The sequence below is a fragment of the Eleutherodactylus coqui genome, chromosome 3, assembly GCF_035609145.1.
Source record: "Eleutherodactylus coqui strain aEleCoq1 chromosome 3, aEleCoq1.hap1, whole genome shotgun sequence".
Taxonomy (NCBI): Eukaryota; Metazoa; Chordata; class Amphibia; order Anura; family Eleutherodactylidae; genus Eleutherodactylus; species Eleutherodactylus coqui.
Window position 1 is genome coordinate 261,271,735 of NC_089839.1, and position 22,017 is coordinate 261,293,751.

General features: G+C 44.2%; 1 protein-coding gene across 2 annotated transcripts in view; it reads right to left on the reverse strand.

Annotated features, from left to right (window-relative positions):
• Nucleotides 1–22,017, reverse strand: part of BCAR3 (BCAR3 adaptor protein, NSP family member) — a 107,750-nt gene that overhangs the window by 11,657 nt on the left and 74,076 nt on the right. For both annotated transcript variants that reach the window (XM_066597364.1, XM_066597365.1), the window contains 2 exons: nt 5,738–5,869; nt 2,718–3,166 (listed from right to left, as the gene is read on the reverse strand). In XM_066597364.1, the coding sequence (XP_066453461.1) occupies nt 2,718–3,166; nt 5,738–5,869 (581 nt within the window). The remainder of the gene's footprint in view (nt 1–2,717; nt 3,167–5,737; nt 5,870–22,017) is intronic.

Consider the following 22,017-nt stretch of genomic DNA (forward strand, 5'->3'; position numbering starts at 1 on the left):
ATTCATACTACTGGGCTTCCCTATATGGAGAAGAGAGACCTTATGGGCCCCCTAAGGCTCCTGGGCCCGGGTGCAACCGCATCCCCTATAGTTACGCCCATGTCCGGCGTCATTTGCCCAACAGCTCATCCCGTGTAAAAGGACCTTCAGGGCCATTTTCTGTGGAATGATGATCGTTCAGTTTATCAATGGATCGTGCAAATCTGAAGCTAACTGTTCAGTGTAAACGCTGCCGGAATGTGAAACGCTAATTCATTCACTTTTTTTTTTGTTCGTTTTACATAGACATGAAAATTTAACGAGCGGCCTGTGTAAACAGTCACTCATCTACGATCAACTATCTGCTTACCGGTTTACTACAAGGCTAATGTTACACAGGCGAGTGCGATACGCCGTGAGACTCGGCCCAATATCACGCTCGCCAAGATGCGATGTCCCCGTGCATGTGAGGCGTTTTCGTTCTAAGCACGCCTCGCCTCACTTCAGGGTAACACGGCACCAAACGTTTTTCAGAGAAGTAGCGGTACTCCGCTGTGGCTTTTAGCTGCGGAGGAAGATCAGGGAGTGTTTCCAATTGTTTCCAACGGGCAGCCTTGCATCGCACTGATGTGCCCCTCACATGCCTTACGATGCTTTGCCAGTCACATTGAAAACAATGGGCGATGCGATGGTTTCCGAGGGAGCGTCCAAAGAGAGGGCACGCCGCGATTTTTGATTATTAAAACTTTTAGATCCATTAAACCGTGATCTGGTCCATAAAACTGGTTCCCCACGGACACATCAAGCTTCTGGGCACAGGGGACTATTCATTTGTTATGGCCTGATGGAGCGCTTGGTTAGCCGCTAGAGGCTTCACCTCTATAATAAATACTCTTGTATAAAAAAGAGAAAAGTAACATTTCACAAATTATACCTTAGTAAATACATAATGTGTCTTGTCGGCAGCGGTGATAAGATTCTTACAGCCCGTGTCCTGCTAGTAGTTCACAGCAGGACGTAAGCTGTAATTGTGGAGAACAATACAGCTGTTTGCTTATGCAGAACAGCTGTATTGTTCGCCAAGTGATGGCGGCGGTGTCACACTCCGCCTGCATAGCTCTTTAGTAGCTACTATAGACTATGCAAAGATGATCGCTCAAAACTGTCACTCAAACTGTCATTTGAGCGATTTTTGAGCGATCATCTGTCAGTGTAAATGGGGTCGAATACATTTCTAGATTATAATTACTGTGCAGGAAAACTGATGCAGATACAAAGTGGAGGAGTTGTCTATAGCAACCAGAATCTGACAATCATCAAACCTGAGCTGGAAAAATAAAATATCAAATCTTGATGGTTGCAATGGTCCGCTGCATCATATCGTATCTGCTTCATATACCATAGTAAATAATTCTCATTCTACTCTAACTGATGCCAATCTGTAATATACAGTCAGTCGCTCTTGAGGAAGGTAAACCAAGGGTTATTAAATACTGTATAAAACCCCAATATTTCAACTTGTAGGCATCCTGAGCTTTATGCACAGTGCTTGTAAAATTAAAGGTATATCGTCATATTTATACGCAGCATGGCCACTAGGTGGCAGTATTCTCGTAACAGAAAACAAAACAGTACCGGCAAGTAAAATGCTAGATGGAGAGTTTAATTAAAGGGGTATTATGGTTTCAGCAAATAAACGCTATTCTTTGTACAATGAAAAGTACAATGAAAAGCAAACACGGAAGCTTCCTATTTAGAGGAGTTCTCCAAGATTTTTAGTAATTTAAAGGAAAAGTGTATGAAAAACAAAAATTTCCTTTTGAACGTTCCCATTGCTTCACTCCCAGAAGATCCTTAAACAGTCATCTTCCATTCACATGACCTCTGCAGCCAATCGCTGACTTCAGCAGGATGTGTGCATAAATGGTATGTGACAACTGAGGCCAGAGATTGGCTGCCCGCGTCATGTGAACGATCAACAGCATGTGACCAATGCTGCAGCTTTCACAAAACTGGAGCAGCCAGGAGAAAAACTGCAGTGCTGGAGCCGCAGGACATTCAGAAGGTAATGTCTTTTCCATACACTTATCTTCTCCCCTTAAAATTTTAAAAAATCTCGAAACCGCAAGCTGATACAGAAAGTATATGAGAAAGTTGTCTAACTTTCTGCTTCACAAAGAAAAAACATTTAACAAAACAGTAATCGCTCTTTAAGTAACTTTTTCTTGAAAGGGCTTATCCAAGATTAGAAAAACATGGTTTTTTTTTTTTCAGAAACAGCGCCACACCTGGCCACAGATTGTCTGTGGTACTGCAGCTTGGCTCCAATAATTCTAATTCTGTACAATCGGTTTACAGCTTCTAAGGGTGTTTTTATACCTGCGCCTGGGGTTCTCCTATCCTGGGGAGCAGAAAAGGGGAACCTCCTGGCCGAGCAGCTCAGTCTTAGGACATAACTGAACAGCAACAAATGGTCCCCATTGACTATAATGGGGTCCGTTCGCTTTCCACTCAGATGCTCGTAGTCAGAAGAAAAAGCGCTACATACATCCCAACGCAGATGTGAAGCCGGCCTAAACCACATTTTTTGATGCAACAGTAATTTTCAATTACATCTCGTATGGGAAAAATTGTTCCAATTTTACTTTTCACCATTCGCTCATTCATTCATTCATTCATTCATTCATTCATTCATTCATTCATTCATTCATTCATTCAATACAAGTTTTCTCACAAACCTTAGTAGATTTCCCCGGACCACGCTTTGCTCTGGTGTCAGTCCATGCCCATGACCTATATTAAGACTAAGTCTTTTAGGGGTTTCTGACTTTTCTTCCAGTCCTCCCATTTCCAGACGTCTAACCGGGGAGACCCCGTACTTTTCCTCTATACACCTTAACGGCACTGTCCTGTTGATAGGCTGGAAAATGATGGCTCCGCTCTGCTGTGACACTGGCTTGCGGTTCCCCACATAGTATCTCACCAACGCAGGGATGTTATCAAAGCTTTCGTGTTCGAACTGGTACTGAATCCGACTGTAGGCTTCGTTGAGCCGGATTATTACTTTATTTATCTTGAAATGCTGCGAGAGGTTCTTCCACTGACAGGTGAGCACAAAGTTTCCAGGACTGGACAAGGAATCCCTGATGAGAAAGTCTCCATCCCTCCTCACCAGGCTCTCCGATACCTGCAGAGAGAAGAACGTGCATCTAGTGTCGGTGACTGTAAACCAACCAAGTCATAATATATCTCATCCTGTAGAATACTATATGTGTCATCCTGTAATATAATATACATTAACCTGTGTCAGTGCTAGGACAGGGGGTATTCAAAGCAGGCAGCTACCCAAGGCGCTACTGAGAAGGGGGAGCAATTTATGGGATGCGAAAGATGAAACCTTGATCTGCCATACATTTCTTCATACAACCATTGTGTCTGAGCTTAGTGTTAAAAAGTAAACCTCCCATCTGTAACACCTTATATGTAGTCCATCCTCGTTAAATCATCCTCGTTGGGGAAACACTGTCATTGCTTGACCCAAACAGTAGAAAAAAAAAGGTGTTCCAGCTAAAAGATAATCAAGTATTGATTTGACTAACCTCAAGATACAATAAAACTGGATGGCAAACAGACCCCAAATCCAACAGTACGTTTTCTACCTGTTTCAAGCCATGTGCCTCTTGCCATGAGTTAAAATCATAGGGCTTGAAACACGTAGGAAAAGTACTGTTGGACTTTGGTCTGTTTGCCATCCAGTTTTATTTAATCTTGTGGTTAGTAATAAAAGTATTGGATTTTATTCTTTGGTTGAAACAGCTTTTTTCTACCATTGTGTATGAGCCGATCATTCCATAAGTGCTGTGAGATGAGGAGTGCTTCCTTTCATTATGACAGACAATTACATGAATTATTGTCCATCCAGCCATTATGGTACCACACTTCAGGGACCCGTGTCTCTGCCTGATGACTGCATTGTGTATTGAGCCATCACATTTGCTTTTATTACTGTTGGCGGGGTGTAGGACATGGGAATATAGTCCATGTAATGGAAGCATTTTCCTGCTCTCAGCTCTGACCTCATGTCTGGGGTTGGGAACAGAGGTCACCATCCATTACAACCACATCTGACAGATTATAGTCCCTGGGGACAAGGAAGGGAATATTATGTGCTTGTTTCACTTCCAACGGTGACACTGTGTAATAGAGAGATGAAAGGAAAATCAATGCCCTCCCTGCTTTCATATCGGCACACATCTACCAGCTGCATACTCATTGACTCGTTTCGAGCTCTTGCTGGAATTCAGTGACTTATTCAGATACGAGCACGTGTGATCAGGTCACATGTGGCGAACCAACACGGCTCCCTTCCAGGACGAGGGCTGGAAACAAGGATCACAGTTAAAAACCAATTATAGTAACTAACACAGCAACCTACCTGTGGCTCTCTGGCAGTTACTAAATTGTAGCTCTCAGCATGCCTTGTGAGCTGCAGTTTTCTAAATGGCACTTAGATCTACACTGTTAGGACTTAGGCCTATAATAGATCTCTATGCTAGCCTACCAAATGTAATTAATTGGTCACCTGAGCAAAAATCAAAAGTAGCATTTATTTACATGTGTTATACTTAGTGGGGCTTCTTTGGCCCTAATGGTATTGAATATTCTATGTGGCATACTTTGGACTAAGATCTGATATATTTCAGCTCGTATTTCCCTCCATTCATCCTGCAAAGTCTGGCAAGTTCTCTTAAAAGGTGATCGATGCTGTTCATATTTCCTGACATCCAGTTCATACCGCAGTCATTTAGTTTAGGTCGGGACGTTGTGCAGCCAGTCGAATCGTGGAACATCCATATCCTCAAGCCAGCATAAGACAAGGGTTTATGATGAGGCGCGTTGTCTTGATGGAAGTGTTGCTGACCATTTCCAGAGTACTACCACATGGTCAGCAGCACATTGTCTAGAATATCAAGGTCCACCTCCATATTCATGGTTCTTGCCACTACAATCAACAGACCGAGACCATAATGGAACCTGCACCGTACTTAACTGTTGGCACAACACACTCAGGCAAAAGCCGTTCGTCATGCATCCTACACACCCAGGTACGTCCATCTGATTTGAAGATAAAGTAGCGCAATTCATCACTCCATAGGACATTCTTCTATTGCTCAACTGCCCAATGATGACGCTTCTTGCACCATTCTAGATGGGCAGAGAGAACTTACTAGACATTTGCAGGATACATGGAGGGAAATACCAGCTGAAGTGTAGCAGAATAGATTTTTATAGCCTGTACAAGATAATATATTATTACTCTTCATTGCTGGATGATTCTGTGTTTTTTGCTTTTTTTCATAAGAGTCAATCTTAGTAAAACATTGCCGCAGCGCAGAGGTGACATACCAGCTCATCAGAGGACACTGGGCATACAATGGTGCAGCCCGGTTTGTTAAGGGCTTGTGTTATCTCTGTTCACTTATTTATACGAAGGTGTTTTAGGCAAACAAGTCAGGCCTGGTGAGCTCAGTGACAATACGCCCATACACCTGCTGCTTACTGTACACAGCGCCGCAGTACAGAGGTCTAGAAGAACAGACTTTCCTGTACTGTAGGGAATCTCAGGACAGCAACAAGATCCAACCGCATTATTCTGACCGGACTGGACGCAGCTCGTTAACACTATACTTCCCAACGTCTTTATATACTGCTTCAATTCAAGTCATTTAACCCATCAATTCCCTATGGCTGCACTCACCTGGCGAGGAATCCTGCCATGGTACCAGGCATGACTGCGTAAATCTTCGCTGCTCAGCTTCAACTCCTCCTCCAGCTCCTTTTTTAATTTTTCAGGTGTCGCTCCATCCATAATATATCGCTCTTTGGAGAACTGAAAGACAGAACAGGTGAGCGTGAGCCGAGGCGAGACTCTCCCCTCCTTGCCGATATCACCTGGCTACCTCTACAGCCGTCACAATGCAAACGGGAACTTTCATTTTGATACTTGTCACATGCTGTGTCACCAGTCCCCGGGATGTGGGTGTTCCTAAGCCTGATTGCCTGTGTGATCAAAAGCCGTCATGCAAGGATCGGATACACAGAGGCTACACCTGGGCTCATGGACGGCCTGCTTTCACATGCTCCAGCTGCCCTTTGTACTGGGTTTATGAGCCTCAGCCTACAGCTTCTCATCACTTAACTCATAAATCATCAGGTGAAGCAAAAATGAAAGGGGTTTTATGGCTTTATAGAACACAAGAAGATCTAATAAGTAATAATATATGCAAAGTAAAACCTGAACCTCACCTGCCAGTACTGTGAGCATGCGATCAGCCATACGGATAGGCTATAGGTAGCAAGATCTATAGACAAGATATATATAAAGAACTACAGATCATCACCAAGTATTAATAAAGAGTATATTAGGATATCAGAGAAGGTCTCATGGCGCCTTATTAGGTAATGGTGACCAACTTTTCAAACAACTTGTGCTTATACAATAGCCAATGTAATAACCAGCAAAACTGCTATTTACTTCACCTAAAATAGCATTTTCGTGCTGAAAACTCTCTATAAAATGCTAACCACCCTTCCGCCTACCTTACTGTCCACTACCTGCTATCAAATCAATGACAGGAGACCTGCAGATAGTAGAAGAGGGGAGTGGAGGGAGAGACGCACACAGATGTAGCTGCTGGAGCCAATGGGAGTTGTCTGCTGTTTATTCACATGCACACTGCTCTGTGCTGCTGTACACTGAGCTACCGGATGATGATACATGTCTCTTTGTACTACACACAGCTAGGAGACCTGTATACTGAGGCACAGAGAACTGCAGAGTCTGAACACAGCACAGCAGCCAGGTTCCTACCACCAGTCCTGAGAGAATATAAAATCACAGATACATGCTGCAAGGGGGAAAAACGCATAAAAATACATGCTTGACACAAAGACGCCTCGCGCTCATGGTAAAATCGCATGTTCCTGAGCACAATATCAGGCAGAGTTTCACGGCCCGATATATCACTCGCCCGTGTGAAATTAGCCTTAAGCTTTTTTCACATGACCATCTTATCGAGGCGATCTTGCTGCGAAAAAGCGCAGGCCGAAAATCGCAACCATCTGAAGCAATGGATTCCAATGCAAGTGTTCAGAGGAGTGATTTTTGGGGAAGTAAAATCATCTGGCTGGCAAAAATAGCGCACGCAGTGTGGATTCCAGCTGGACGTTTTTACGCAGGACCGGAAAAGAAAGGTTTGGACCTATGTTTTCCTGTAATATAGCGGCCGGTCCCATAGACTCCTATGGAATCTGCTGGAAAAGGGAGGTGGGAGAGAGTTTAGCAGTGGCTCTGCTAAACTCTCTCCCCCTTCCCTGCTCCTCTTTATCCCTTGCCAGCGGCCGGCAAAGAGAGGGGCGGGACAAGGCAGGAGATTAGCGCACTAGCTCCTGCCTCATCCTGCCCTCTCCCCTTGCTGGCATGCTATCTCCCGCTTTTCACTTTGCCCCTCGCCTGACGGTATTCTGCGCTGCGCGTATATATGCTGCAGCCCCCGAAGTCTGAGGGGACGTCAAAACAAGAGCTGTAGCTGCCTCCCACTGCATGTGGCCAAAAATCGCTTTGCCTGTGTGATGGAGCCCTCAGTTTCAGTAGTCAAACATGAGCGCTCGAAATCTCTGACATTGGCATTGAAATGAATGGAGTAGCAGCTCGCATGCCTGACCTCCGCTCCATTCATGCGGGGACCATAGAGACCCCCGTTCTTGGTATTGGTAGGGGTCCCAGCACTCAGGCCTCCACTCAAAATTATACCTTATCCTGTGAATGAGGAATACCTTTAGATTTTAGTACACCTCCTTTAATAAAATTGTAGTTTAACCAGTAGACATGCATCGAGCCACGGGTTATCATATACAATTAGTAAGAAGTTCTAAAGTCCACAGCATATAAAAAGTCATATTATTCACAAATATATAAAGTGTTCCTTGAGGACCTCAGAAGTAGCGGTGCCTGAGAGAGTACATTACTTTTCTAGGTTTCCCGTCACCAATTTCCTTCAGCCTCTTCCTTAGGGTTGTTTTAGAGGTATGATTATTGCGCCTAAGTGAAAGCACAGGAACTATAATCAGTCAATGAATGGCGGTGGAGCGTACCGGAGATGTCTTCTGGAAGCTGCCTCTGATCATAGTAAACAGGCAGTTGTTCATTGATGAACGACTGCCTATTTACTCAGGCTGATCGTCACTTGATTTTTATGCCTACGTAAACTGGACGAACAATAAATGAATGAATTAGCATTCCTCGTTCACTTGCTGGCAGCCTTTACACTGAACGATCATTCAGAATTGCACAATCCAACAATCTGAATAATAATAGTTCTGCCTTAATAAGAAATGGATAACAGGGAACAATAGAGCACATTTAACTGAAAAGCATATTCATGCAAGTATATAAAATTTACACAGACTTTAAAGGACTTTATAGATTTAGTGTTCCTTTAAAATAAGCTTAATTAGCCAAGTCCATTGAATATTCCAGTTATCTGGGTGGTAAACCGCTGGGTATTTTCTCCCTTGATACAGAGATTGTGTTGCAGCTAAAAAGAAACAAGTACAAGATCTGCTGAACAGCTGCAGGCCATCGAGCTCTAAAAGATACTCGGCACATAAGGCGCATCTGATTTGCACTATTAGTGGTGGAGAAGAACAGACTATAGTGATGGCATCATGTGATGGATGAGCATTAGAAGTGAGTCAGATTCCCCAGTACACGGCTTCCTTGGGTGATTGCTAGAAGCCCCTGAAAAACATAGATTTTGGAAATAAACAGAGACAAAGAAGAACTAGCAACCTCGTGACGGTATCAATTTGCCTTTTATAATAATTAAAGGTAATGATTAGTGGGCTGCATCTAACAGAATGCATTCCTCCCAATTAAATACCAAAGTCCTACATCTGGGTAAGAAAAATGAAAGACACAGCGAATGCGAGGAGTTGGGTTAAGCAGCAGCACATGTGAAGACTAGTTGGGTATACTAAGACATCACAGACTGAACATGAGTCAACAGTGTGATGCAGCAGTAAAAGACAAACAATTCTGGGATGTATTAAAAGTAGTGTGGAGTCTAGATCACTTGAGGCAATTATCCCCCTCTACTCTTCCTTGGTCAGACCTAATCTGTGTCCAGTTCTGGGCGCCCCAATTAAAAATAAAAAAATCATGATCTATGAGGAATGCTTAAAGGATCAGGGAATGTTTAGCTTGCAAAAAAGAAGGCTGAGAGGAGACTTAATAGCTGTCTACAAATATCTGAAGGGCTGTCACAGTGCAGAGGGATCAGCCCTATTCTCATCTGCACAAGAAAAGACTAGAAGCAATGGGATGAAACTGAAAGGGAGGAGACACAGATTAGTTATTAGAAAAAAAACCTTTCTGACAGCGAGGGTGATCAAGGAGTGGAACAGGTTACCACGGGAAGTGGTGAGTTTTTTCTTCAATGGGAATCTTCAAACAGACTGGACAGACATCTCTCTGGGATGATTTAGTGATCCTGCACTGAGCAGGGGGTTTAACCGAATGACTCTGGAGGTCCCTTCCGACTATGATTTTATGATAATTCTAAGGGGTTGGACCACCATAGCAACTTATAACGCATTCACAGGATGGTGTCTGATCAACACAGTTCAAAATGCTGGAACCCCAATCAATCATTATAGGGGCAGTCCAGAGTCTCCCCATATAAATGGAGTGGCGGTCACATTTGTACTGTACTAGGGTAAGTCTGGCAGTCCTACTGAGAAGAATGGAGTGCTAATGCACTGGCGTGACTGTTGCTCTGTTCATAATAGTAGGTTTGGTAGAGAGTCACCCAATTAGCAGTTTTGCTATGGGATCCTTGCATATAGAGCCCTATATAAGTAGGAGTCGTTCATGGATAAAACAGAAAACCCCCACTCCCTGGGTGCCACCATCGCACATCAACAGTCAGCTGCTGAACAGAGTTCTTATAAAGCTATACTTGCCTATCCCTGGAATACCATTTTAAATTAAGCACCAACCGAGATACTATATTAAGCATAACCTGAAACGTCACCATCCTAAGGTCATATCTTTAACAGAAAGCCACTTCCCCTTTATATAAATTTGCCTTGGCATAGTAAAAGTATTGCCAGCCATCGATGGGGAGAAGAACAGAACATAACCGTGTAGCAAAAATAAGGCATTTTGATGCCGTATAGACTGAAAGAAATGTTAATCTCAGGTGACAGGCCCACTCTAATCCTCCCATTACCAATCACTCATGTACCAGTCACCATTGTGGGACGTTAAAGACACAAAGGAGTCTTTAGAAAATGCTTAAGAATATGGAAAATGTAATGAGAGGATTGTGCAGCTTAGGTTTCAGTTTTACACAAGCCAACCCTGAAACCATGAGGAATTCCGTCAATTAAGAGAAAGTTCTTGAGAAAGTAAAATTTGCACCTGCTGCAAGAAGTCCCATGTAATCGGTATATATCATATAATTGGGTCCCCTTAAAGTCCCCTTTAAGAAAGCCTTAAAGTATCTTGTATTTATTTTGTTATAGATGATGCTAAAATGATAGTGTAACATACTGCACATACACTATCCCTCATATGAGCTGGCACAACACTACAAAAGAGTTTAATCGTTCTCCTCGTCTATCTTCAGGTTATTACAGACCAAAATTGTTCTTGAAAAGTTCGAAGATTGAACACATTACCATGGTTACCACTGTCAGCCCTATAATGATCTCGGGTTGCCGACACATTCCTTTGCATGTTACTTTGGTTGGTTCACTCTCCTGGTTCGACTTCTCCCCGATATTGCATTTTGCACCTATTCGTTTAATGCTTGGTTTGGTTCTGACAACACCAATTGTCCGCAGTATTTACTTATAAGTAGCTGAAGACAATGACCTGGGGTTCTCCTTACATACCTCTGTGACAGTGTCAAGGTGAAGACTCAGGGAATTCCTTAAAGGAGATGTCTCGAGGAAGCAGTGTTTTTTTTTTTTTTTGCCCAGTCCCCCTAATTAAACATACATTACTAATTACCCCTGTAAATGACTTTCCTAGCTGGTTTCTACTTACCGTTCCAGCGTTTCAGCAACTTATAAAAAAGTTTCCCCAAGATGGCCGCCGGCTCTTTCCCCGTCGCTCGCTGCAGCCCGACGTGCGCGCTCCCGAGACGCTGCCAGCTGTGTCTCCATGGCAACCGGACGCCAAGCAGCCGCCGACCGGACGCCCCGCAGCCGCCGACCAGTCACCCACCGCCAGGCAGAAGGTAACCGGCGCAGCCCCCCCCCCCATCACAGCGACAGCCCCCCCGATCACAGCGACAGCCCCCCCGGCCTAGCGCTAGTTCCCCCATCACAGCGGCAGCCCCCCCGGCCTAGCGCTAGTTCCCCCATCACAGCGGCAGCCCCCCCCGCAGCAGCGACAGCCCCCCCCATCGCAGCGACAGCCCCCCCGGCGCAGCGACAGCCCCCCCGGCCTAGCGCTAGTTCCCCCATCACAGCGGCAGCCCCCCCGGCGCAGCGACAGCCCCCCCCCGGCGCAGCGACAGCCCCCCCCCGGCCTAGCGCTAGTTCCCCCATCACAGCGGCAGCCCCCCCGGTGCAGCGACAGCCCCCCCCCGGCCCAGCGCTAGTTCCCCCGGCGCCAGACCCCCCCCCCCCCCCCCGGCGCAGCCCGGCGCAGCGGCAGCCCCCCCCCTCCCCGACCCATCACTTACCTGGGACGCTTCTCGGGGCTGCTGGGCTGGGCTGGGCTTCTCCGCTGGGCAGCTCCAGTTTCTGCACCTTCCTCTAACAGAGGAAGGTACAGAATGGCCGCTCCAGCGCGCTCCCGAGCAGTGACAGCTCGTCTGCGCATGCGCAGAAGAGCTGTAGCGGGGAGCACACTGAAGCAGCTCGTGCTGAATGGAGAAGACCGGACTGCGCAAGCGCGTCTAAAAAAGCAAGCTGCCGGCGAATTTAGACGGAACCATGGAGACGAGGATGCTAGCAACGGAGCAGGTAAGTGGAATAACTTCTGTATGGCTCATATTTAATGCACGATGTATATTACAAAGTGCATTAATATGGCCATACGGAAGTGTATAGACCCACTTTGTTTCGCGAGACCACCCCTTTAAGCTACAGAGATCATTCCTTCAAAAAAAGTTTGGTACCATGTTAGGCAGTAGAGCAAAATGTGATTGTTCCCAGCAAGATAAACCAAGTAATCTTGTAGATATGATACCTTTTAATGGCTAACAAAAATACACGATGTTGTTGCGAGCTTTCGAATCTCTCAGGATTCTTCCTCAGGCCTGACAGTGTCTTTGTGAGCTTTTGAATCTCTGAGGATTCTTCCTCAGGCCTGAGGAAGAATCCTGATGATGTCGCTGCAAGCTTTCGAATCTCTCAGGATTCTCCCTTAGGCCTGACAATGTCATTGCGAGCTTTCAAATCTCTCAGGATTCTTCCTCAGGCCTGACGGTGTCTTTGTGAGCTTTTGAATCTCTGAGGATTCTTCCTCAGGCCTGAGGAAGAATCCTGATGATGTCGCTGCAAGCTTTCGAATCTCTCAGGATTCTCCCTTAGGCCTGACAATGTCATCGCAAGCTTTCGAATCTCTCAGGAGTCTTCCTCAGGCCTGAGGAAGAATCCGGATGATGTCGTTGCGAGCTTTCGAATCTATGTATTTTTGTTAGTCATTAAAAGGTATCATATCTACAAGATTACTTGGTTTCTCTTGCTGGGACCAATCACATTCCTTCAAAAGGATGTGTCCTGTTATAAAGGTGGACAGCATGGCTCTGCAGCTGTACCTTTGTTGACCCTTTTCTTCATACTCGTCTCCATTCACCCATATTAGCTATTTTTTAGATTTGGCTCCCGATGTTGTGAATTTGTCAAGTGGGCAGACCCACCGCTCACTGTTAATGTGTGATGCAAGACTGTCAATCAAGTCCTACGTCGCCCATCAACAATGAGCGGTGAAGACCACCCACTACTTGACAGATTTACAGGGCTGGGAGTCAAGAGATGTAATCTGTATGGGTGAATGGTGGGTAAGTATCAAGAAAAGGAAAGTGGTGATGGAGTTAACAGAGCGGCAGTTGCAAAGTGATGCAGTGAGCCCTGCTGATATTACAACAAGAGAGGTCCTCTAAGTTACTCATCCCCATACACATGCGCACTTGTCTCGACTGAGCATGCATGTGTATTTAATGTAGAGCAGAGAGAAAGCTGCTATTAAACATCTCTGGCATAGGCTTATCTCCTGAGAACAAAAAGAATCAGGCAGTTGAAGTCCTACTGCCTGTTCCTCATCTACCATGAGGGGAGAGTCTGAAGACCCCATACACATTAGATGATCAGCAGGTCCCAGCAAAATTGGTGGGTTCAGCCGATCTATATTTAAATGAGTTTGGCTACTCTTCGACTTTGCACCTCTGTTTAACTACTTTCAATTTCAAATAGTAATTACGTTTTGAGACAGGAAGGGCAAAGTTTCTACTTAGAGAGAGTATCTAAGAGACATGAGGAGACTTATAAGGAAATTTATGCAAATAGAAAAGATGGAGCAATGCCTCTACAGCGCCACCTTTTAGGAGGCAGCTTTCCTGCAAATTAATGTCAGACCTTTTAACAAGCCTTGTAACAATGACTGGGAATATAAGCCAAAACCAGAGTCTTTCCGAGAAGGAAAAGATAACCATTTACAGACAGCTGTTTCAGTATTTTTGCCCCTCATGCAGTAGAGGCATTGTTCCATCTTCCATTTGCATAAATTTTGAGAGGGATTACGGTGACTGGTCCATATGCTTCATGACTTTGTCTCAATATTATAGTAAATTTTGCCAAGCTAGATACCACAGAATAAAATAGTTCCATACCTGTTGAAGAAGTTTCTACTGAGCAAAACTACAGGAATCTATTAACCTAGACTCCAAGACTAATTTCCTAGTCTGCTAGTCTGGATAACAGCTTGGTAACTTGGCTGAAAAAAAAATTAAAAAAATATCTTCGGTGTGAGCGTCCTCCTGAAAATAGATGAAAGCGTCTAAGGCTCATCAGAGCCCACAATGACTCAGATACTGTGATGTGCTGCCAATATGCTAATAGTAGAGCATGGCATACTAGAAAATAGTCCTAGTGTACTGATCAAAGCCTGAATGCATATAATACAGTGTATCCCAAATACAATAGAAGTATTACTGCACACTGTAAAGTACAAGGCAATTCTGATAGCTTAAAGTCACGGTTAATTAACTAGATCTGCGAGGATTATTACTGCTCATACAGGATTACTAGACGATCCCGAGGACTGCATCTGTCATTCTGTATGTTCATCTCCAATTAGCACAGTATTAGTGTATTGATGTTACTCTGCACAGGGCAGACATTAATCAGTGTCGTATTTTAGACCTAATTAGATTAAAGTGGTTGCCCCCCCAAAAAAGGATACTTATCACCCAACTACAGTCTGCCCACTAGGACCCCTACTGATCATGAGAACAAGGGCGCTGTGTCCCTTTTTGAATTGAGCAGTGGTTGAACATGCGTTGCATCCCCATTTGACATCTACTGGTGGGACAAACATAGTCAAAGCATGCTCGGCTATCTCCATCAGTGTTCGACTTTGACTGGAACAAAAGTGAGTATGCTGGGCTGCTGCTTCATTCAGAGCAGGGGGACACAGGACCTCCATTCTTAAGCACGGTAGGGGTCCCAGCGATCAGACATCCTGTCCTCTGGATAGATGATAATTGGCAATAGTCGCAATTAAAATTAAATTACTGTATATACTCAAGTATTAGCCAGGTCAATATGTTTAACCACAAAAAACTGGTGAAACGTATTGACTCGACTATAAGCCGAGCTATACTCAAGTACATACTGGGTAAAGAAAAAACGCAATACTCACCTCCCAGCCGGCATCTGTGTCCCCGGCATGATGGTCTCCCCGGCAGTGCGTTAAGCTGCTTGAGACTTCTCCCAGCTCGGCTTTGAATTCCTCCGCCATCAGCGCTGTGTAAGTAAGCTCTGTGATTGGATCGAGTGCCAGCCAATCACAATCGGGGCTCGATAAACCAATCACAGCCATTCAGTGATGTCATCCACTGAATGGCTGTGAATGATCAAACACCGGTTGTCAATCCAATCACAGCGCTTACCTACACAGTGCTGATGACGGGGGAATTCAAAGCTGAGCATAGAGATGACAGCGGGGAGAATTCTCAAGCAGCTTGCCGCACTGCCGGGGACACCATCACGCCAGGGACACAGACAGAAGCTGGGAGGTGAGCATTGCAGGGTTTCTTTTGTTGTTGTTTTTTTACCTCACTCCAGTATAAGCCGAGGGGGGCTTTTTCACCATTAAAAAATGTGCTGAAAAACTAGGCTTATACTCGAGTATATATGGTATATGTAAACATATTTTCAGTGCCCTAGATCACTGCAAGCAATTAAAGGCCCATTTACATGCAACAATTATCGCTAAACAACCGCACACCTGAACAAACTACTGCCATTTTTTAATAAAATTACAGGAACAGATAATTGCTTTTAATCATCTGCATTTCCTCCACGAGTTGTTTGCTCAGCTGGGCATGTGTTTATGTTATGGTTATCTGGATTCCATTGTCTCCTCCCTGCAGAGTACATATAAGTAAACAGTATACTCATTATGTTTGCAAGGCAAACAACACCCATCATGCAGCCGCTCAAAATTCCATTCAAAGTGAACAAATTTTGAGCGATCAAACAATGTTTATGCTGGATAAAAACTGTTACTAAATGACAATTGAACGAACAATGCACCACTGCCCCCGTTTACACGTAACGATCCCTCACCTTCGGACGTTTGAACGAATTTTGAGCGATAATCGTTGAGTGTAAAAAGGCCTTAACTACTTCAACATCACCAGTAATATTAGGTGTTGACTTCTTCCCCAACCTAAGCTTCCAGTAATATTACCCATTACTCCATAATGTACAATATTTACTAGTAATGCCTTCACTACCCTAGATCACTACAGGTATTAACTCCTACAGTTCTCCAGACTACTAGGGATATTACCAGGAATACTATTACCACCCTCCTAAACCATCTATGTGAAAAATGTGTGAAGCAGTATAGTTGGCAAACTTAGAGCAATTGAGGGAGTGGGTATGACTTTGAAACTCCCTTTTATACTCCGCTCATTTGGGGCGAGGGGGCTCTTTTGTCTTCTATCCCAACTATGTAGCTGTTCCACAGAGGAGATCTGCTGTGAACCAACATCTCTAGAATAGAAATATAGATATGTAGTCGATATTAATCTAAGTATATTGTACACAAGTTTTGGGTAGGTATTAAAAAAAAAAGTAAGAATACTTTGAAAAATAGAAGTGTTAATAGTTTATAATAATAGGTATTTAGTTGTCAATTAAAATGCAGTGTGTACAAAAGAGAACTACAATCAATATTTGGAGGAACCCCCCTTTGCCTTCAAAACAGCACCAATTCTTTTAGGTACATTTGCATCAAGTCAGGGAATTTGTAGGATTATAGTCAGGTGTAGAATTAACAAATTCTATACAAAACAAGTGGTAATGATCATCATTTTCATATATAGATTGAAACACAGTCATGAACTGAAACAGCTGTGTAGGAGGCTTGAAACTGTGTGAGGAACTGCCAAACTCTGCTGCAAAAGGTGAAGTTCTGGAAGACAGTTTCCTCTCACAGGTCACACACTATGGCAAGACTGAGCACAGCAACAAGACAAGATAGTTATGCTGCATCGGTCAGGTTTCTCCGAATCAAAGATTTCAAAGCAGGAAGAGGGAAATGCCGGCTCATCTGTTTTTACTGAAAATCAAACACAGAGCAACGAAAGCTCCTTGTTCAGACTTCCAAATTCCTTCAAAAAAACCTGAAAACTCCAGCTCCAGTGAGGATTCCAGAAAATTTTTCTTTAACATGCGTTTATAAGAAATGTTACAGTAAAGTTCACATGGACACAAGAGAAGTACAAACGTGTTCACTCTTACGTGACAACAGTTCTTCCACACCTGCCTAAAACTTTTGCACAGTGTTGTAGATGTTCCAGCCCTTCATCATACAGTTCCCCAAATATTACCAGAGGTCATATACTGTAGCCGCTCTCTAATGAAAGACTTGTCTGCTATGTAGAATCCGCCTGCACGCCTCCCCAACTTATCACATTCACAGTATAAATATAGGAAAATTTCGCTTCGGGGTAAATCCCAGGTTATTAATATCCAGGCTATTTTACAGCATCCACATTTATTAATAAGCCACATTTGATGCCATTAAGCAGTGTATGCCCAGTCCGTCAGTCCGTCCTCCAGAGGGAGAGTTTTCCCTAAAGTCCACAGAATGAGCCTCACAACCGCTGAGGGGGTCTCATACTTCCATGTAAACTGATGCCCCCCAGAGACCCGCTCTATCAGCCCATCAATGGACCGCTGCTGTTCTTCATGGCTTGATGTCATCATCACAGCAAGTGTATCGTCTTTTACAGCCAGGCTCACATCTAGTAGGCCAGAATCTAATTAGGAGCTGCCTGTTGGATGAGGCATTACTGAGGGATTGTATCAATAACCGCACGTTGGGGAAAAGATTATCGCATATCGGAATAGGTCTATTTTTCATTCAAATCAATACACATACAATTTTTTCTATAGAAGATTTAAATGATTTTTGCGCGATTTTAACATTTTTGTTGTGGTATTTGGACAGTCACTCTTGGAATTTAACCAATATCAGCTTTTTTTTGATTTTCAGGCTTCCAAATATTCATTTTTTGCCATTCATATATGACTGCTTGCACATATCTGCTTATTATCCTTGGATCCCAATGGCAGATCTTCACTCTGTTGTCACATGGGACCTAATGTTGACAAAAAAGGGGTATGCACATCTTAGAAAATAGCGCCATCCTTGTCCATAGGCTGTTTTTGGTATTGCATCTTACCTGTAATGAAGTAGCAATACAGGACAAAAGCCATTGACAAATGTGGCGCTTCATGGACACTTTTTCCTTATCTCAGAAAGTGGCCTTAAAGGGTTGTACCAAGGTTTATACAAATATAATGTACATAAGGTGTCTGACTGTTGGAGATTTAATTGATAAGGTTGCTCTAATTGATTATGACAAATTGGGGTCCTGTGTCCCTCCATTTTAATGTAGCATCAGTCATGGCTGTCCTCTACTACTCCATTCATTCCTAGAATTGAACAGAGCAGTAGTGGACATGTCAGACCGCAGCTCTATTTACACAGGGGGGGCACAAGGACCCCTCTTCTCAGGATCAGCAGGATTCCCAGCAGTGGACAGGGTGTAAGTGTAAAGCTTGGCACAACCGCTAACTATTCATGTGTCATCAGAACTCCCACAATGCACTGCCCTCCCGTAACAGGAGTTCTCAGCTTAGTTTTAGGCAGGAATGGAGAAGAAAACACGAGGCGGCTCAAAATCCATGGAGATAGAAAGAGCATCGGATTTACTCATCTTACATGAATTTCAAAAGTGGAGTACAGTAAATTCACGAAAAGCAGAGTTCTCCTCAACCCCTTACTAACTCACTAGCCTCATCCACAAGGCTGCAAAATCTGTAATTCTGATATGCTTTTTTATTTCTTTTTAACGACATTCACCATGCGCTATAAATAATGTTACATTAATTCTGCGGCTCAGTACGATTACATTGATTTCCAATTTGGATAGTTTTTTAAAACTTTTTCACACTTAAAAAAAATACCTTTTCTCTTTTTTTCCCCACTACATTGAAAGACCCGTAACTTTTTTCCCTCCACCAACGGTGCTGTGTGCAGTATTTTTTTCGAAGGGGGGGGGGGGGGCAAATTGTACTTTTAATGGTTCCATTTGGTGATCCACATGACTCTTTGTTTGTAAAAACGTGCATGCATCAGAATAAAGCCCCTTAACGACTGCCATAAAAAGGCATATGGGCAGTTGTTAAGGGGTCAAAGAGGTTTATTCTCACATGCCCTCTGCATATCTACAGCATTGAAAGTCTGACAAAGGCAAATTGTACTTGTCAGAAGAGACAATGAAAGTCAAATGCGTTCATCAGGTAGACATACACTGGGGAGAGTACTGCAAAAATCATCTAGAGCATTTTTCTTTTTATGGCTACTGTAAAACCAAACATGTCCCAATAACACAAGAGGTGGTGGTTGTATTTCTTATAAATGTACTGCTAGAATAAAGGCTTTTCTGTTGTCTAAACCTAGCGCAGCAACCCATAGACAGACTCCGGACACCTGGCACACGTGGGGAGCTGGGAGAATATAGTGTTGGCTTGTCACGGTGGCACTCACCAGGCTCCTTCCCGGAGGGATGACACTTACCAAGGCCAGTGTATCACTGCAGGCCACTGGGGACACGCCTAGGATAGGGAGATGTCCACTAAACAGGATAACAGGGGTTGTAGTGGTCACGGGCAACGCTACCGTTCCTTCACACACCCTCGGTGGAGAGTAAATGCAGCCACAAACAGTTCTTGAGTACCACGGGTCTCTAAGAATGGTTAGAGCCCGGCATAAACTTTACTTGAACGCTTTAAATAGGTAATATAAGGTAGTTCAGTTAAAGTCTTTACAGCGCAAGCAAGACAAAAGATTTGAGGTCAGGGAGGAAACTCAGGATGACACCGGTCCTGCAGTGAACATTATCTGCCAGGAACAGATCCTAGAAGGGGTACACTCCAGAGGAGGAAAAGGGGTAGAGTCACTCCACAGACACTGACAGAAATTATTATCTTGCAGTACCTCCACCCAGCCTTGGAGAAGCATGGGTATGACAATTAAAGGGTGTACCTCTACATGGTGTTCCAGGCCCCAGACTGCTGAGTAGGAAAACTTAGACAATGAGGTAGTACCTCTGCACTGGCCTTGAGAAGAAGTAGTTATTTACAAATGCTCTCTCACTCTTGGGGGCTCACTCCTCTTACATCCAGAACACAAGCAACACGGGAAATCTGTCCTCCTCTTCCATCTTCACCACAAGGAGGCTGAAGGTGCCTCCATGTGGCTCTGTGTTAGTTGGTAGCCAAGATGGAACACAGGTTGAAGATGAAGACTAGAGATGAGCGAGCACCAAAATGCTCGAGTGCTCGTTATTGAGTCGAACTTTCAGTGATGCTCGAGAGTTCGTTTCGAGTAACGAACCCCATTGAAGTCAATGGGCGACTCAAGCATTTTTGTATATCGCCGATGCTCGCTAAGATTTTCATTTGTGAAAACCTGGGAAATTCAAGAAAGTGATGGGAACGACACAGAAACGGATAGGGCAGGCGAGGGGCTACATGTTGGGCTGCATCTCAAGTTCCCCGGTCCCACTATTAAGCCACAATAGTGGCAAGAGTGAGACCCCCCCCCCCCCCACACTGTCAGCGTAAAGATCGTTCTCCTCTGACATTCAGCTGAGAGCTGCCCCTGAGCCAATCAGAGGCAGTGCTCACTCACCCATTCATGAATTCATGAATGGGTGTGAGTGAGACCTGCCTCTGATTGGCTCAGCGCTGAGCCAATCAGGGGCAGGTCTGACTTACACCCCCTTCACACCCACTGCAGGCCGGCCGCGCTGAACTCCGTCTGCCGTGACAAGGTGAGTATATATATTTTTTTTATTTTTACACATTTCTGGATGAATTGCAGGGAAGGGCTTATATATTTAAGCCCTTCCCGACAATTCATCCCGCGATCGCCGGCAGCCCATTGCTTTCAATGGAGCCGGCTGTATTGTTGGCTCCATTGAATTCAATGGTCAGTGCTCGTTTAATCGAGACGAGTACCGCGTGGTGCTCGTCTCGAGTAACGAGCATCTCGAGCACCCTAATACTCGAACGAGCATCAAGCTCGGACGAGTATGCTCGCTCATCTCTAATGAAGACCCTTTTCCCGCTCTCAGCACACACATTTATACCTTCTCTCATACCACATGACATGACATTTACATGCAGGCTTTGGATTTTATTAAACATTTAACCCTACTAGTGCTGCAGCTGTGCAACACACACACTGGAAATCTAAAGACAGGTTTGCACCGTGCATCAACACGATGCAAGACAAACATGTATGACATTTATAGAGGGGACCAGGATGATGTACTGGGCCACTACACTAGAAAGCACACAGACTCCAGAAAGGGAAAGTTCTGCATTGTTAATACTGGATACTGAAAAGATTTAGGAATGTGCCCTGAAAGTCAAGAAATCTCAGCTGCGCCTCCCCAATTAAAACATTCAGGCCCGGCTCTGGCCGCACACATATTGACCTACTGTACACTGGATGTCCGGCGGTTCTCTCAAGAACCACAACTGGACCTATCAGCTGTATCTGCAACAAATTCCTATTTCTGGCACTCCACACTCTTTACTCACTAATGACGGTGTGCTTTTTCTTAAATACCTGCACTTATAAAAGTTAAGTATACGGTGTAGTTAACAGTCTATATATGAGTTTTATCATTTGCTAACCAGTATTCATAGAATTATGAACCCGGTGTTGCCCTGAGTGTTAAGGCAGTAGAAATGCAGTCCTAAGCTCTCGCTCACGACCTGAAGGTTGAGAGTTCAATCCCCACATGGTTCAGGTAGCCGGCTCAAAATCGATTAAACCTGCCATCCTTCCGAGGTTGGTAAAATGAGTACCCCAGCTTGGTGGGGGGTAATAAATAAGTTACCTGAAAGTGCTGCGGAATAAGTTGGCGCTATACAAACATTTTTTTTTTATCAGTCTGTGCACATCATGTTTGCTTTTGTCATTTGCTAACCAGTATTCATGAAATTACTAAACTCAAATACCTTTGCTATGTCGTTCTCATAAAGTAGTCATACTAGCAGTGCTGTGCATGACACTAATGAACCTATGAAACTACCATACATTTCTAATTAAAACGTAAGGAAATCTGTACATGGGAACAGTTTCACCAGCCATCTGTCAACATGTTTCCTAGTTAGTATTGTGAATGATGTAACAGACTTCCTGTG